General features: G+C 34.1%; 3 protein-coding genes across 4 annotated transcripts; all 3 read right to left on the reverse strand.

The window, feature by feature from the left end:
- Positions 1–981: 981 nt before the first annotated feature.
- On the reverse strand, positions 982–4,992 carry LOC137819732 (uncharacterized). Its single transcript, XM_068623690.1, has 3 exons — positions 4,589–4,992; positions 4,221–4,516; positions 982–3,209 (listed from the first exon to the last, which is right to left on the reverse strand). Exons 1-3 carry the CDS (start codon positions 4,761–4,763, stop codon positions 1,173–1,175), a joined length of 2,508 nt encoding a protein of 835 aa, XP_068479791.1. The 5' UTR covers positions 4,764–4,992; the 3' UTR covers positions 982–1,172.
- A 3,148-nt stretch (positions 4,993–8,140) lies between these two features.
- Positions 8,141–8,663, reverse strand: LOC137825271 (photosystem II 5 kDa protein, chloroplastic-like). Its single transcript, XM_068630946.1, has one exon. The coding sequence runs from the start codon at positions 8,583–8,585 to the stop codon at positions 8,265–8,267; it is 321 nt and encodes a 106-aa protein (XP_068487047.1). The 5' UTR covers positions 8,586–8,663; the 3' UTR covers positions 8,141–8,264.
- LOC137825261 (uncharacterized) lies at positions 8,141–14,259 on the reverse strand. Of its 2 annotated transcripts, XM_068630934.1 has the most exons (14): positions 14,125–14,259; positions 13,818–13,901; positions 13,358–13,585; positions 13,104–13,230; positions 12,687–12,814; positions 12,524–12,593; positions 12,307–12,409; positions 11,330–11,447; positions 11,168–11,249; positions 10,939–11,000; positions 10,658–10,730; positions 10,458–10,538; positions 9,997–10,077; positions 8,141–9,364 (listed from the first exon to the last, which is right to left on the reverse strand). In XM_068630934.1, the coding sequence occupies exons 3-14, from the start codon at positions 13,558–13,560 to the stop codon at positions 9,197–9,199; spliced, it is 1,296 nt and encodes a 431-aa protein (XP_068487035.1). In that variant the 5' UTR covers positions 13,561–13,585; positions 13,818–13,901; positions 14,125–14,259; the 3' UTR covers positions 8,141–9,196. The 2 variants fall into 2 exon arrangements, with proteins under 2 accessions (XP_068487035.1, XP_068487040.1); XM_068630939.1 differs by lacking the exon at positions 14,125–14,259 and having other exon boundaries at positions 13,347–13,585; positions 13,818–13,873.
- Positions 14,260–18,068: the final 3,809 nt, after the last annotated feature.

Below are 18,068 nucleotides of genomic sequence, written 5' to 3' on the forward strand. Positions count from 1 at the left end.
GACACAATGACCAGGTTAACTAAATCATATTGTCCTAAAACAACATAATAGGTTAAGTGTAATGTCATCTGCTAAGTGATGTATGTCGAAATTATTAAAACTCATCATTAAATATGAATTCGTGTCATTAAAGTTTATAGAGATTCGTAAAATTTCAAAAAGTTCAAATTAAATTTGAACCCATCGAGTTGTCACAAAGTACAAACCCAAATCTAATTGTTAAAATAATTGAGCTAACTAAAGCCTGAATCACCCTACAAATTGGGTTCCCAAACTTGCAGGGCTTGTATACTATTCAAAACTGGAAATTAATAATATAATATTATTCCTTTTTGTAAATTTGAGTAAAACCACCTACGAATCCAAATAACTCTTCACTTAAAAATTGATTTCTATTGTAACCAAGTAACCATTTTATTGCACCCAATCACAGGGAAAAATCCGAAAATACCCTTAAAAATGGGTAAAATCCGAAAATACCCTTAAAAAGATGGAGTACATGTAAAATTACATTCCATTCCGGACCCCTTTTTCCAGAACACAATAATCTCTTTCGGATAATTTTTTCCAAAATGTATTATTTTTAGTTCCGGATTTTTTTATCCAGAATGGAATTTTGTTTTTTTTTTCAGATTTTTATATCCGAAACACAAAAATATTTTCCGGATTTATTTGTTCATAATGCATTATTTTCACTTCCGAATTTTTATTTCCAGAATAAAGAGTATTTTTGAAATTTTAAAAATTATGTTGGGTGCAGGTTAGAAAGTGTTGGTTGCAGGGAGCATTTGCCACGTAAGTGTCCAAATATCTTATACGGAAGAATTACCACTCGGTCTACATCAACAAAGCCCTAACCCTTCAACAAATAATCAACTAGTCCAAAAACTCAATTATCCACTTCGGACAGTTCTAGTCCAGCTTCAGTAAGAACAATGCATATAACAAATATGTATCACCTTGGACTAATTCTCCAGCAACTACAACCAAAAAGTGAATTACTATTTACAATTGATAATCTGTCATGCAAGCAACCACGCCACAAAGCAACAAAAAAAACTAAAGATTATTGTAGGAAAGTTAAAGAAGGAAGAAGATGGTATTCACGAAAACTTATACACAGTACCTAAAGATCTATTCATGAACGGGAACAAGGACTACTAGAAACCAATTCATGTGCAACTTGACCAAGTTACTTGATCACGTTTTCGTTTATGATCCTCAGACAGTGGCAGATTATCGCTATCGATGTTCACTGGTATCGAAGAACACACGTCTTTGTCCACAGAAAAATGGCTGTCGCTAACTAGATTTGCAGGTTCCCCATCTATTGAAATCAAATTTGACTGCTGCTCAACTGAGACATCGCCATTGCTTTTCAGTTGTTCCTCAACGGAAAGATCAACATTGCTTTCCTTGACAGATGGGTCTATTGAACTGGTGGTTTCTTGTGTATCAACTTGAAGAAGGTCTTCAAGGAAACGCTCTGTGGCAGGACTTGTGTGAGAAATAAATTTCACGTCCAAGATTGGGTTTTCAAAATCTACAACAGAGGAACCTACTGAAAATCCAAGAACTTTCTCTAAGATGTTCTCGTGGAAGGTCTTTCTAGGGACCTCTGTTGCCACAGTATGTTCAGTTCGTGAAGACTGCCCTTCCTCGGTGATACTATCACCTTCCTGACCATTGATTTTCCCATTATCATCTTCTTCAGAGTTGTCAATAAAACCTGTTTCTGGATTGAGTTCAGCTAAACTATTAGTTTTCACATTCACCTCTTCTTGATCTCCTTTAGCAATGCAAAGTTGGTCATCTTCTTCAGCTTCCTGGGCAATCTTTTCAGATGGTTTATAATTAGAATCTGGGTTTATCTTCTCACCATTTTCCAAAGTATTAGATGAAGCCAACACTTGGATGTGACTAAATTCCTCACTGACTGCAAGACGAACTGAGCCATTTTTTGCTATCTCGCTATTGCTCCCATGGTCATCATCATCATCATCTTCATTTGAAAACTCAGGGGCTGTAACAGTTAGACTTTTCGTATACTTTGGAGAGTTTACGGACATAGAAGATAAAAAATTAGCTAATGCAGAAGATAAAGCATCATCAATTGTGTGCTTTCCTTTATCTTTCAAAGAACTTGTTTCTTGCTCTGATGCATTTCCTTCTTCATCCTCGCCATCAGGAAACTCTGGGGCCGTAACTACAAGACCTGGGAGCAATTGAGTAATATTTCCTGAATCAGACCTATGAGGAGAGACATATGGTATCTCTGCGTGTAAATGTTTCTCATCTGGTTCACTTTCCCTAGTGACAATATAATCAGGACAACTGTCACTGGTGTTGGCATCTGATACAATACAAGAAGCATCAGGAGAAGAAATTCTACAATGAGATGGCGATGCAGAGTTCTGCAAATTCTTAGTCAATGTATCCAGTTGCTGCTCAACTCTCTGAAGTCTTGCCTCCATGCTGCTCATGGGCACTACCATTTTCTCTTGAAAGCCCAAACAGATTTCTTCTATCCTGTCCATGCGTGATACAAGCTGTTCCAGGACCCTTTCAACATTGCCACCCAAAGAAAAACCACCTTTACTCTCAGAAATACCAACTTGTGAGGGGAGAGCACTACGGTTGCACTCTATTTTAGCAAATTGAAAGGGAACAGCACTATGGTTGTTCTCCATTTCAGCAATTTTTGAGGGTACAACAGTGCTGTCCATTTTAGCAGTTTGTGAGGGTACTGCAACAGGGTTACTCTCAATTTTAGCATTTTGTGAGACTGCATCTGGCTGGGATGGACCCACCCAACTTCCTTTTACCTCCTTCAACTTCACTTCTTGGGGATCAGTTATGCTGGTGTTTCCTATCAGCTGGGTTTTAATTATCGAATCACTAGCGGGAGTTGCTTGCAAATCATCCCCCAGAACAAGTGACTTTTCCTTTTTGAGAGCATTTAGATTGCTGAGCCCTGTTGTCTTAGATAATTGCATTAAAGTGGGTATAAACATAGCCATGAGGGAACTGCCAGATGAGTTTTCATGAGGCTTTTCTTGGCTTTCTGAATCGACTGAATCAACAGGATCAGCAAACACATAAATTTCATCAACATAAACACAGCCTTTATTCTGAAGCGAGAGCAGCCGAATAGTAACAGAAATGCAAGGATTTGTGTCGTCAATCTCTGCTGTAGCCTCATAAAGATCCTGGAGACAGGAAAAGAGCAACTGAAATCAGAAAACCAAACACATTGGTATGGTGCCCCATCTAATATGGCACCTCGTGAATCTAAGTCAAGAGAAGAATGTATTGTTTATTAAAAAGAAAACTATAGTTCCTCGCCTGAATTATGCTTTTGTACTCTTTCCTACTCCTAATTATTAAAAAAACACGCTCCCCTGTATCCCTAAGAGATGGAGTGCGTTAGTTTCTCTCCATTCAGATAAAATGAACCTTCAGGAACAAGACTAACAAATAATTTATCCTGACTCTGTTAAAATAACCAATAGCTAATTTTGAATAACCCACTATAAGTTATAGCATTTAAAAGATAATTTTTGCAGAAAGTACTAGAAGAAAAAGAGAATAAGAAGATTAGATGAATTATGTTCTCCCATAAGCCAAAATCAACTTAGTATTTAAGTTCTATAAAAACACTCTGATAGATCTTCTCCAAAATCTTAAAAATAAGCTGATTTTAGTTCATGAGAAAAACACAATTCATTAGTATTTAAGTTCTACAAAAACACTCTGATAGATCTTCTCCAAAATCTTAAAAAGAAGCTGATTTTAGTTCATGAGAAAAACACAATTCCTTTTTTCCTTTTCTTCCTCCAGTAAGTGTGCACGAAAAAAGTTTATCCGATGTTCATACAAAACCAGAGTAATGTTTCAAAGACACTTCTATCATCTCATGTCACGGAGTTTAAAAGTCAATACTAGTAGGGGTTAAAATCAAACTGGTGCTAACGATGTATAGAGTAAAAAAAAAGAAACTTTGCACGCAACCAGTTCAAGCTACAAAAACTTCGCATGCATCATCAGTTTCTCCTGAATGGAGGAGCAGTGTAATTTAAGCATGAACCTTCACCAAATTGATGCTACAACAGTTTGTTCCACATCCACCTTAACAGAGCACATCAATTCAGTTGTTCTTACTATTTATTTACGAATCTAAACGAAAGCCAACAAAATTGGGAAAACACTTATAGGAACACCTGCTGAGACTGATATGTTTTGGTGGAATTGAGGTAGGGCTTTGTTTGCAAATCGATGTTGGGAGAATCAGGAGCTTTGACCTCAACCCAATCATCTTCAGTTTTAACACTATCGTCACCGAGATTTTGGACAGCGGGCGAACGAAGCACGTGATCGTCTCTAACAGCAAGACCGCATCGAACAGTGCAGAGATAGTCGTTGTTACTGCGGGCGTTGGGCGCAAAGTAAATCTCGTAGACGCGAGCACTGCTCCGAACGTAGATTTGCCTGAGCTCGTGTTTCTCCGCAAAAGTAACTGCACACGAAATAATGAATTAATCGAAAGCGTTAGTGTAATTGAAGTACAGTTAGGGGAAAACGAGGTTACTCTTGATCTCGCAAGGAGGAGAATCTAGCGATGGGGAATGAAGAAGAAGAGGAGTGGGATCAGTTTGGCCATCGTCGCTGAGAAGAGAGGAAGAGGATTGGAAAGTGATGCAGTCGCTGATAGAGGCGGAGGAAGGAATGGTCCAGTTGCATTGCGAATTCCAATCTCCCTCCATAACTATACGCAGAAGAAGAAGAAGAAGAAGAAGAAGAAGAAGAAGAAGAAGAAGAGAAGAAGATGAAGAAGAAGATGATGAAGATGATAAATCAACGGTTGCGATGGTTGCTGGCGGATAAATCAAGCAACCTAATGCATCTCACTCTTTATATCTACTTCTTCAACAAATGTTCTTCATGTATTTTACTTTTTTTCATGAAGATAAGTGTAACAATAATGATTTTTACATTTATGAAATTATTAAAATAATTTTTATTAACTAAAATAGAAACAAACTTATGGAAAATTAATAATTGAAGCAAAATTTTGAATATTTTAAAAACCTATGATAGAAACTGCAAGGAAAAAAACAAAATTGGGAATAAAAATTAAATAGACTAAATTCATTTTCTTCTTATATATATATATATATATATATATATATATATATATACCAATTTTTTATTTATTCTACAACTCATTATTTGTATAAGTATTTTAAAACTTTTAAGTATTTATTTATTGAAAACTAGCTTTGCACAGTGATTACACAATTTGGAAAAAAACAATTTTTTTTCCAAGCATTTTCACTGCAACTTTTGTCATTCAATTTAAGAGATAATATGAAACTAAAATACCGAACATTCTATTATTAATAGTTATGTCCCAAAAGTTTAAATGATCTGAAATTATAACATTTTTTTTCTGTTAATCATGATATTTATAAATCTTAGTTAATTATTAATTATTTTAAAATCTTATTGATTATTAATTATTTTTTAAATTTCAACAAATATTATTTAATATTTTTTAAAAAAATTCAATTGATTTCAAGTACACAAAGATATATAATCATGATTAATTATTTTTAATGTCTTCTATATTTTAAATTTTAACTAATATTATTTAATCCTTTAAATTTTTCTTAACCAATTTTACGTATCACAAAAATATATCTTTATATATAAATTCCATTTTCTTTTAATAAGAAATAGTTACATTAACTTTGTCATTTTAAAACATAGTAACCTAAAAACCTTATATTAACTAGTTACTAAAACAACATACGAATTATAGTTATTTTATTTCATCTCAATTTTTATTTACCAAAACAGATTAAATTATATTATTATGCTATAATTACATTATTTCATCTTAAATTAATGAAATATTAATAATAAATCCAATTCTTAACACGTACGAAAAAGCCATACCAAATTGGAGTCTCAAATAAGACTGTGGTCTTGTATCATAAAAATGAAATACTATTTTTTTTATCTTATACACCACCAATTAAAGTGTTATTCGTACAATATGTTACTATTGGAAATAAAGTTGAAAAAATGAAACTAAAATATAAAAAATAGAATCAACTTAATATTAATATAATTTATTATTATTAATGATTTGAAAATAAATACCAAAATTCACTCAAATTTACGGGATATGGTTATGTAATTGCTACTAATCTCATCATTTACTAATCAATATCATTTTTTTACCAGATGTAATATAGGTTGTAATGAGAAAACAAGTGTGAAGAACACAAAACCTTGAATTTGGGTTACAATAATGAAAAAAAATATCTTTGAAAGTTTTTTTTTTCATTTTCTTCTAAAAAAACACATTTTTTTCTGTATATTTATTTATTTTCTCCTCTACCAACAAAAAAAAACAGCACAAGTATAAGATTTTCATATCTAAAAATCAATGGGAATCATGAATCGTAAAAAATTACCAATATAAGGAAAATATACTGTTTGTCATAAATATTTATAAGAATGTTTAGTTAATTTTCTCTTTAATTAAAGAATAAAGTGCATTTTGTTTGAAAATTTGAATTAAATACAAAATTATGGATTTTAAAACAATGATCCTTTGAGTTGGTGAAATGAGACTCAGACATTGTCGAACACATATCGATATTCGTAGGATAAATATTAATGAAATATTCAATTCAAAAAATATTTGTTAAATTTTTAATAATTTTAAAATGATCCTAACATAATTTTTAAAAATATAAATACATTAATTTTCTAAAAACTCAAATTCATTGTATAAATTTTTATTATGGTTATAAAAATAAAAAACAAAATCTTTTAAATCAAAATAAAAAACATTTTCTACTAAAAAAAACTGAAACATGAAATATACTAAAAAAAACATATAAAAAAGTTTCAATTTTAGTGATACGACTTTTAAACATGAAATATACTATATAAAAAAAATACGCATATTGTGTATTGAAGGTCCACAAACACGACCATACATAAATAATCAGAATAATTATAAAGTATTGAATTAACACACTCTTTTTAGAAAGTAATAATGAGTTGAGATAAGATAGAAATTGAGTTGTGATAAATAAAGTTTATTTTATTTCAACTTCATACAAATGTAGTTTATTCGAACTCAACTCAATTTATGGACCGCTTATTCCTCCACCACCACCATTACTTATTCAACCACCTCCATAAATTTTAAAATTTTCAAAATTAATTTTCAAAATTACTCTTCATCCAAAAAAAAAATATTACAATTTCTAGATTATGTATTTTAGAAGTAACAAATTACAACTTCCATATAATTCAAATCTATTTAACAACTCACAATACTGGATTACGTAATTCATAACTTATTAAGAAAATAAACTTACCGAATTATATAATTCGAAAGTAAAAAATTACCACTTTCGGATTACGTAATTCATAACCTATTTAACAACTAACAATATTAGATTACATAATCCAAAATTTATTTAAGCAAATAGGTTATGGATTACGTAATCTGGAAGTGATAATTTTTGTCTTCCAGATTACATAATCCAGAAGGTTTATTTTCTTAAATAAGTTCTGGATTATGTAATCCAGCATTGTGAGTTGTTAAATAGGTTTTGGAGTACGTAATTTGAAAGTTGTAATTTTTGATTTTCGGATTATGTAATTTGTAGTGTAAAACATTGCTATGGAGTGCAGGAAGAAACAGTCCAATTTATGTTAGATTAACAATGCGATCCCATTTGGTAATTTTTAATTTAAATTAAACTAATTTAGCTTATAAACTAAATTTACCAAATCAACTGTTGCAATTTTACAAACTAATATTCGAGTTTTCTTCAATTACTGAAGGCTGAAATATCTGTCTTAATTAACTATGTCATTCTCTTGTGTAGGCTGAGAGTAAAATAATGCTAATTTTCTTGTCAGTGGGTTGAAGTTAAAGCATCGAAATAGTTTTTGATGAATGGCTTCAAGTTAAACCTACTCAAGCTTGTTTCTTTCATCATTGTAGTGCAAATCTAATATTTTTCTTCCACTCTCTAAAGAAAATTTGGGTTAGAGATCGTTCAACATTTCAACATAAAACGATCTTAGCTAAGGGGAAAAAACAGAAGTATACACAAGACAAAAGGCAAAGTAGATTGTTTCATGAACAAATAGTACAGAGAGACGAAAGATCATCATATGAAAAGGAAAACATTACATTGCCGTTGTTCTTTTGGTAGATACAGCCTAAGGCCTCATTTGTGACAAATCCTGGCTGTTGGCATGGTGACACAAATAGGATAATAGATTTTCTTAGCTTCAGGAGTGCCACGTTTGGGCTCATCAGCCATGGACATCCCAGCAACAGAGCAAACAGCTGCTGCAGCAGCAGCAAACATCATGTTCCTCCTTCCATTGTTGCCCTCCTTGTCATTCTCACTACTGAACTTTGTCTTCTCTCCTTCAACTGCTTTGGAAGCATTTGCCACCACCAGCCTCCTTGGGGATGCAACCGGGGACCGGTGGCTGATGACTGAGCTGCCAATGAGTGATGCTGCCATGGTGATTGATGCCATCTCTGCTATGTGATATCAGTCTTGAACTAACCCCAAAAACTAGTCCTTCTATGTTGCAAGTAGAAGGAGTTAAGTTTGATAAAAGAATATATTGGATGAGGAACTGGCTGGGGACCCAATTATCTTATCTCATTTTTGAAATCTCCAATGAACCATTGCCACGTAGAATAAGTGATTATCTTGAACCAGTGGCCATTGAATGTGCTATATGTTATATGAATAGCTACCAAAGAAAAAAAATCTCGCATTGAACTTTTTATTTTCATGTGGGCCAGGCTTATCTTATGCAGAGTTATGTGAGCCACCCATGACCCAACACATAGCAGGGTTTTTTGTGTTAATAGTTACTTCACAATCTTAACACCCACTACAAGATTCCGCGGCCCAAACAAGAATGAAAGAATTTCATTCACCTATATCTTTTATCAAGAGTGCTACATAGAATGGATTACATTTCAAAGACAATTACTTACAAAAAGATAATTAAGCATTCTTGTATTATTAATATTAGCTGTTACATGAGATCTATCACTTGATTTTAAAAAAAAAATCAAAAATCAAAAATCAAAAAGGCAATGAGCTCAACTTGGTTTTGCAGAGAACATGCGAACTTAAGCGCAAATGACTACTGCTTCTTCTCCTGTTGTGTATGGCGGAGGCAATAAATTGTGTATGTTTGCAAAAAGATCTCTACGGCCAGGTGGTAGTTTGGTAACAGGCGAATCCAATACTGAGTCAGGAATTGCCACAAGGGTTTCTTCAAAAAATGATTCCACAGTCTACATGGTTAAAGAATGCAGTTAGCATTTCAATCAGTTCATATAATAAATGAAGTTTTAAACAGTTTACACTAAACAAATTATGTAACACAAAATCTTCACCTGACTAACCCAAATAACAAGGGAATGAAATGAAAGAACTAGCCATCTTATCTCTGTTCATGTAAGCCACTAATTTCCACAACAGAATTGTAGGATACATGATCGCAATATAAGCAATTGTTTGGAGTCAACTTCACTCTAAACAGTAGCCATTGATTCTGGGATAACCACTCATGTCCCAATTTATTTACATAGTTTTGTTTATGTACAATCTAAAAGCTAATAATGTAGCTTGGTGAGATTATTTTAAGAATAAGGAGTTTTCTGCTTTTTTCAGAAACAAAGTGATTTTGTTTTGAAAAAATACTTATTTCAAAGCATTATTTTTAAATTTCTGGAGAAATGAAGACAGCTCCAGTAAACCCATCATAGAAAATAACAGTAAACATAGAAGACCACGTATATAACCTTTGCTCAATCGAAAAGTTTGTACGTCCTTTAGTCGATAGCTTCATTTTAAAGTCCTATTATACAGTATAAATGAATCTTCTAGGCAATCAAATAATAGGTTTCACCATACAAAATCTTACCGAGCAATTTTTGAAAGCAGCATCAGCTTTGCGCTTCCAGAGTCCATTCCCAGGTTCTGAATGGAAAAGATTGAGTAAAGGCTGCAGCAACATAACAGACAATTGGCGCATAATATCAGAAAATTGAATGTCATTACTAGATATATAATTTGCCTCATGCAAATAAAAAGGAGGTGGGACAAAAAAGCCTCCAATCTTCTAAAACAAAATACAAAAAAAAACAGAGTTAATGGATTAGAGTGCAAGGAATCAAAAATTCTGTGTTGTGTATATATACTAAAAAGTCATAATACGTAGTGAAAATGTGTATACCACATAACAACTTAAAGCTACTTCTACATATAAAGAATACAGCATTATATATCAACTATTCGATACTACATACAATGCTACATAGGAATTCACAGCGAATGGAAGAATGAAAATAGAAAATCAAGTACTAGAGTTATTTTTGTTCCCACCTTTACAATATCTCGCATAGTTGGCCTACGTCCATATTTTCCCATGACCGACTCCCCATAGGCCAGATATCTTTTAAGGACCTTAATTAGACGAGAAATAAAAAATTAAAACCAAAAATGGTAAAATCTGAGTAATATGAAAGTTAACCCAGAATTGGTACAGAAAAATCCATGGAAAGCCAAACATTCTGCAAATGAACCTGACGACGTGTAAGACCACTGCTTGGTGTACCATAAATTGCAGAATCTACGTGTCCCAAAATATGCCAAGGGCTGTTAAGATTATCAACAATGGTTACTCAAGCCACCGCATATTAATTAATACAAACAACGTTAAGAAGGTTCAAACAAAAAACATTGTAATAAACAGGAATCTCTATGTCCCCACAAAACACTGCAGTTTTTAGGATATATTTTCAGAAAAGCAGAATCCTGATACATAACACAGATAAAAGGAAACATTATTGTATTTGAAACTTACTTGTTGTAGGCTGCACGTCCAACCATAACACCATGAGCCCCAGCTTCTTGAGACGCAATGACCTATAATTAATGTCCCCACATAAACAGGTAAAAGTAGAAGTGTCGAGAGTCAGGACAGTGTGTAGATATTAATGATTATGGACAGCTTTATGCATGGAAAACTCCTAAATCTGATATGAATATTAGGATTCAATACACAAAAAATAATTATAATGACAGCAGTTCACCTCTTCAACACTAGTAATGCCGCCATTGATTGTAAATGTAAGGTCAGGAAAGTCACGTAGGAGGCCGTAGAAGTATTCATATCTATATTTTAAAAAGATGAGAGATATCACATGAATTCTATACATCATGTAACTATAAAATCAGTTTTTACTAGCACATACTTTAGCGGAGGAATGCTCCTATTCTCAGCAGGGCTAATACCATTGAGCAGTGCCTTCCTTGAGTGAATTATAAAATGCTTAGTGGGTGATAAAGAAGAAACCTGGTATATGAAATCACCTGACAGACAATATAATGTTCAATAAGTAGCCCTGAAAACCATGGCACAAGTATTTTGCAGAAGTCATATAACCAAAAGATCTAAACAACATCAATGGCAACGTATGGTGTACAATAGAGATCCATTATATTTTATTTAGGACAATGAAACCCAAAACACCAGATAAATTCCAAGTAACAAGGGGTATATAAAAAGTACAAATTGTTATTTCTTGAGTTAAGATCAAAACCAAAGGTGGAAGAAACCAAAATGGGAATGATTTGTTTCTGGAATAAATGGAAACTCAACTTCATAACTATGTATCATCACTCATCTTCACAAATGCAAAAAACTGCTATCGTAAAAAAAAATGAAACGCTTGCAACTCCAAGCCTAACAAGTAGTGTCCAAAACAAAACAAAAAAAGGCGGTCCCCCAAAAAACCCATCTCAAATTTTTTTGTGATTGATTCTGCATATTTCTACAGTCATTATTTTCCAGTAACAGTTGGTTGAAAACCAGATTCATAACCCTGTCCCAAAATCTGGCTCCTACTAGCATGTCACAATTTAACTCCATTAATTAAGTAGTATTTTTGAGTTAGTGGCAACAAGTAACCTGGGGATTTTGAAATAATAAACACCTAGTATATATGGATGTACTGTACCCAATCACTGAAACCCTTTTCACTGCTTACTAAATGCAAGACGTTTGATATCAGTTTATAAAATGTTTCAGATACTAACGTATACATGGCAAACTGTAATACCTTTTTCGCAAATTTTATAAAAAAAGGAGGAGAAAACCTATTTATCGAATCCAAACTTTGCAATCTTTCAACTTAAAAATGGAAAGAGATTGCAGACAGAAGAACCTTACAAAGCTCATTATAAGAATCATGATCATCCACGCCAATTCGACATTTGACACTGACAGGTACATTTGTGCTGGCAGCAATTGCTGACATGGCCTCAGCAACAAACTTTCCTTGTATACATTAGATTTCCATATCAATTTTCATTGACAAAGAAAACTTATATATTTTTCTGTTTGCATATATTCATATTTAATTAAGGATCAAGAATGGTTTTCTAACCTTGGGGTTAAGCATAAGACTCACACCGAAACACCCATGCCCAGCAACTTTTGGACTAGGGCATCCACAGCTGGTAGAAATTTTGGAAAAAGAAATGTACTTCAAATGACCAATAGCAGAAAAGCGAAACTTTAAGGTTTAAGATGATTGAAAATATACAAACTTTAAGTTGATCTCGTCATAGCAATAAGCATTAGCAAGCTCAGTTGCTTTAGCCAAATTTTTTATATTACTCCCTCCGATTTGAAGCACGATGGGATGTTGGTCTGGAGAATATGCCAAGAATCTGTCCTGAACAAAATAGACAAAATAAAAAGAATAAACAGTTTTTCAATACCAACGCCCCGTTACTTTGAGCTCTTGTGCACTGGCGTGTGCACACTAAAATGAGATAAACAATTGGTTCTGAATGATAACCAATCAATACAACTTACCATATAAGATATATTTTATCATAGAAAACCCCACAAAACTGCAATTATGATCTTAGTTATTCATACAAGCAAAACCCTTTTGACTCCATAGTACCCATTTGATTTCATTTTTTGTTTTCTTTCAGCAAGCAGAATTATATATCTACCAGATTGTCCTTTTGATGAACAATTGTTTCAGCTGCAACCATCTCCGTGTAAAGCCAAGCATGTTTTGATATGAGGCGTGCTAGAGTCCTATAGTGATTGTCCGTCCATTCCATCATAGGAGCAACACTGAAATTCAGCCAACAAAAAACCATGCCAAACGACTGATATAATCAGCATACTTTATAATACATACAGGCACACGATACCAAAACCAAAAAAAAACAATGCAGAGATACCATTACCAGACACACACCTAAACCAAGGAGGAAGATAGTATCTGGAAACCGCTCCAGGCTTATCATGTAACTGTGCTTTCAGAGCATGAGTAGAAAATAACCTACAGCTGAACTTATTCCTACGAGATATAACTAATGGGAATCTGCAATTGTTTCTAAGGATGTTGCAACTTATGGGAGCAAATGAAACAGCCAGGGAATATCCTGCAAGCTTCGTCATCTCATCCCTCTCAGCAAACCATTACCTATCCATCAAAAGAAACAAAATTTTCATGCTGTGACACTGATACATGTGGCCAATTACATGGAATGAGAATTTTCACTTGAAGGGAACAATTTGTGAAGTGAGCTAATCGTTTAAAAACAGTAACAAAGAATTCAGGGTGGCATAGTCAGAGAAGCATTTCATCGAACAGAATATATGCAGAGTGATAAAATGGCCAACAGAAAGTAGCATTTAGAAGCAAAAAAACTTACGCCGGCGTCGGATTCTATAATGGGTTCCGTTGGTGAAGTTGGCCACTGCGCTGCTTATCCAGATTCCAGAGAAACAGTGGAAAACTAAGAAACAAATATTGAAAAGATTCGATTGAAATTTCAAAAATGTAAAAATAAAATAAATATATATATATATAACTTTTTTTAAATGTAAAGAAATGAGATAAAGAAAAGCTAAATGATACAAATAAGTATTAAAATTATATCACATTTGTTTAGAAGGTTAACAAAATTCAGTGATATTCAATTAAATTTTCTTTCAATTTATAAGGTTGACCTCGCTTACATGATAGTATTGTCAAATACTCTTTACTCACTCCAATAAGTGTTTTGTCTATACTCTTGCTTGAGTGAAAGCATCCGCATTCAAAGGAGGTAGTCTAAATCACTATAATGAGTGTTTTGTTTGGTATTCTCTCCCTTGGGAGGCATAAGTGCTTAAACAAATGTATTATTTGAGTCATCACTATAGATAGTGCATTTTTTTATGTATTCGTTCGACATAACCATCTTTATTCAAATGGAGATATTGTCATGAGTCATTTGTATAAATTATTGAATTCGGTGATTGAATTATTTATTGGTTTAATTTTGTTGAATTGTGAAAATTACACATAATATGTGTATGGAGTGAAAATGCGAATGACGTATTTATGTGTGAATTAAAGTCATGAATTTATGATGACTTATGTTATGTATTTGAATATTTAAATATATATTTAACATTAATGGTCCAAATAACGTATAATAAGACATGAGGTGATGAAAAACTAAATTATAATTTTATTGCACATCTGACATACTATGAGATCCAAATATTGGATGCCTTAAACTTACATAAATCTATAAAGTTGAAGTATGCTTTAATGGTAAAGATGCTAGTATCTCGTGAAACTTGTTTGATAAGTGTCTTTCAGAAGGTGTTAATAGTCACTAAACTATAAGGCATCATGCAGTGAGAAATTAGAGTGAAATTTATTGCACATCTAACACGTTATGAATTCCAAATGTTGGATACCTTAAACTTATGTAATTAAAGTCGCAGAATAATAAATGTATAATCATTAGTGAGATTTTCTGTAACTTTCAAATGGTATTAATAAACATTTTTAATTAATATTCTTATAAATTACATATTTTTTTATATCAGCATGGTGTACATGAATTCTAATACTATATTTGAAAAGATTCAAAGACCTTGATTTTTTTTTAAAAATTATTTAAAATTACTGTTTTTTTTTTTACAAATTCAAACATTGGGTTCCAAATTTTGTGCAACAAATTTACATCTTATATTTGAAAATGAAATCTCATTTGACACTATTGATTAATATACTTCATAGCCCTCCAATGCATAATATTAATTAAATTTTAATTATCTTCAACTAAGAGATAAATATTGATTAAGAAAAAAGAGGTATAATGTTAGAGTTGGTTCATACATTAATACAAGACCCAAAAAGCAACTCAATTGGATGAAGGATTTTATAATTGGATAGGCCCATGAAGCTTAGGAATGTCTGCCATTATTATGTTGTTGATTTTACAATTAAGTTGTTCTCTTATCTTTAAAGAACTGTAAGGCCCATGGCCATCTTATGCCCTTAAAAGGGGCTAACACTATGAATGAAGATAGAGAAATTTTTGGTTAACCCTAAATTTTAGCATCACAGTAGCAAAGGCCTAATAAATTGGTGCTTTCATTGTTCCTACCATGGCTCCCCACCCTCCATCCAAAGATATGGAAGCGGTCTTAACCAGCATCCAAGCAACCCTCACATACATGAAAAGCCAACTTGAGGACAACACTAGTAGACAATCTACACCTTCAATCCACCTTCACGTCCATCTTGGACCAGGTAACACTCTTAACTCACACAGAAAATAGAACCCCAAATATGAACCAGCAACACAACCCTCATTTCACTCAATCTCACTCCCACCATCAACAATTTCCCACCCCTGCCCTACGACCACCAACACTTAGTCTACCCTTCTTTGACGATACAAAGCCTTTGGATTGGTTGTTTCAAGCTGATCAATATTTCTCCTTCTACCAAATTCAGCTGGACCAGCGCATTCCCATAATGGGATTTCATATGCAGGGAGAAGCTCTTTCCTGGTTTAAGTGGCTGCACAATAACAACCTCCTCACTAATTGACATTCCTTCACAAGAGCTTTGGAGCTCCGTTTTGGCCCATCCACATATATTAATCATCAAGTTGAGTTGTTCAAACTCCAACAAACCACTTCAGTCATGGAATACCATAGCAGGTTTGAACGATTATGCAACTGTGTTGTGGGTCTCACTCCTGAGACCATTCTTAATTGTTTCATTTATGGATTGAATATTGAAATCCGTAGAGAGCTCACCATATTGAACCCATATTTTATAGCCCAGGACATTGGTCTAGCTAAGCTTATTGAAGACAAACTTAGGGACTTTAAACCTAAACAACATCGTTTTTAGGTACAACCCTACCACCACCCTACCTCCACTCCCCCTTTCACTAATCCAACCAAAACCAGTAACCCTACACCTCTAACACCTCATATGTCCATTAAACGTTTATCCTCCTCCCAACTGCAAGAAAGACGAGCCCTAGGTTTATGTTACAACTGTGACGAAAAATTCTTCCCATGCCATAAATGCACTTCATCTCGGTTTTTACTTATTTTGGATGACCCAAAAATTGAAATTCAACCCACGGAGGATATTTCCCCTTTTGATGACTACCCCAACACTATTCGCTTTCACCTTTCACCTCAAGCCCTCCCAGGTTTTGTTTCCCCCAAAACCCTCAAATTCTCAGGTTTAATTCATAACCTCCCTGTTACAGTTTTGATTGACTTAGGCAGCTCTCACAATATCCTTCAACCACGTATAGCCCACCATTTAAACTTAGCCATATCTCCCAGCCCACCCCTCTCTGTAATGGTTGGAAATGGGAAGTTCATTAAGTGTCAAGGTATTTGTCAATTAGTGGACATCTCTCTCCATAACTCCACTTTCACCATTAGTGGATCATGGCATTTATGTGTGGATTACAGGGCCCTGGATGCAGCCACCATTCGTGACCACTTCCCCATTCCCACCATTGATGAATTGCTAGATGAGTTAGGCTCAGCTACTGTGTTTACTAAAATAGACTTACACTCAGGCTACCACCAAATACTTCTTATGTCAAAAGACACTTACAAAACAGATTTTCGCACTATTGATGGTCACTACGAATTGTTGGTCATGCCATTTGGTTTAACTAACGCCCCTTATACTTTTCAGGCAACAATGAATGATATTCTCAAACCATACCTCCGCCGGTTTGTCTTAGTTTTTTTTTTATGATATTTTAATTTATAGCCCAAGCTTGCAGGACCATTTTGTTCATCTAAAAACAACATTGGAAGTGCTCCAAACACACACAAAAAATTGCCAAACTTTCCAAATGCAGTTTCGCAACCGCAGAAGTAAGCTACCTCGGTCACATCATTTCTGCTCATAAGGTCCAACCAGACCCAGAGAAGATCATCGCCATTCACAACTGGCCTCAACCATGATCACTCACGACATTAATGGGTTTCCTCGGCCTCACCGGATTCTACAAAAAACTCATAAAGCACTACGCCACTCTCGCCACTCCTCTCACCGACTTATTACAACACCACAAATTTTCATGGTCGGAGCTCGCGCAACAGGCATTTGACAAATTGAAATTACACATACCAAAATGTCTACCCTACACCTTCCAGACTTCAAGCTTCCCTTTGTGGTAGAAACCGACGCGTTTGCCGTGGCCGTTGGAGCTATCCTCAGCCAAACAGGGCATCCACTGGCCTTCTTTAGCAAAAATATGAATCTCAAGCTCCAAGCTTCCTCTGTATATGTTCGAGAGATGTATGCCATCACAGAAGCAGTCAAAAGATGGCGTCAGTACCTCCTAGGCCAACACTTCAAAATAATCACAGATCAAAAGAGTCTCAACACCCTTCTTTCCCAAACCACACAAACTCCATAACAACAAAAATGGACAACTAAACTACAGGGATATGATTTTCAAATTATTTACAAACCTGGAAGGGAAAATGCCACGGCTGATGCTTTGTCACGACAGGGTCAAGATTCCACACTCATCATGCTTGCAGTATCATCCCCCATCCCTCAATTGATTGAAGAACTCCAAAAAAATTTTGGCACCACAGAAGGCCAGGACGTAATCCACGCGTGCACA

This window comes from Phaseolus vulgaris, chromosome 11, assembly GCF_000499845.2.
Source record: "Phaseolus vulgaris cultivar G19833 chromosome 11, P. vulgaris v2.0, whole genome shotgun sequence".
NCBI lineage: Eukaryota > Viridiplantae > Streptophyta > Magnoliopsida > Fabales > Fabaceae > Phaseolus > Phaseolus vulgaris.

What these genes read in the sequence shown, in the direction of transcription:
- LOC137819732 (XM_068623690.1), bottom strand. Translation starts at nt 4,763, where the DNA reads ATGGAGGGAGATTGGAATTCGCAATGCAACTGGACCATTCCTTCCTCC. An exon ending in TCCTCCTTGCGAGATCAAGA is followed by an intron (nt 4,517 to 4,588) that starts GTAACCTCGTTT and finishes TTTCGTGTGCAG; the next exon opens with TTACTTTTGCGGAGAAACAC. An exon ending in AAACATATCAGTCTCAGCAG is followed by an intron (nt 3,210 to 4,220) that starts GTGTTCCTATAA and finishes TCCTGTCTCCAG; the next exon opens with GATCTTTATGAGGCTACAGC.
- LOC137825271 (XM_068630946.1), bottom strand. Translation starts at nt 8,585, where the DNA reads ATGGCATCAATCACCATGGCAGCATCACTCATTGGCAGCTCAGTCATC.
- LOC137825261 (XM_068630934.1), bottom strand. Translation starts at nt 13,560, where the DNA reads ATGACGAAGCTTGCAGGATATTCCCTGGCTGTTTCATTTGCTCCCATA. An exon ending in TTCATCAAAAGGACAATCTG is followed by an intron (nt 12,815 to 13,103) that starts GTAGATATATAA and finishes TATTTTGTTCAG; the next exon opens with GACAGATTCTTGGCATATTC. An exon ending in AGGAGCATTCCTCCGCTAAA is followed by an intron (nt 11,250 to 11,329) that starts GTATGTGCTAGT and finishes TTTAAAATATAG; the next exon opens with ATATGAATACTTCTACGGCC.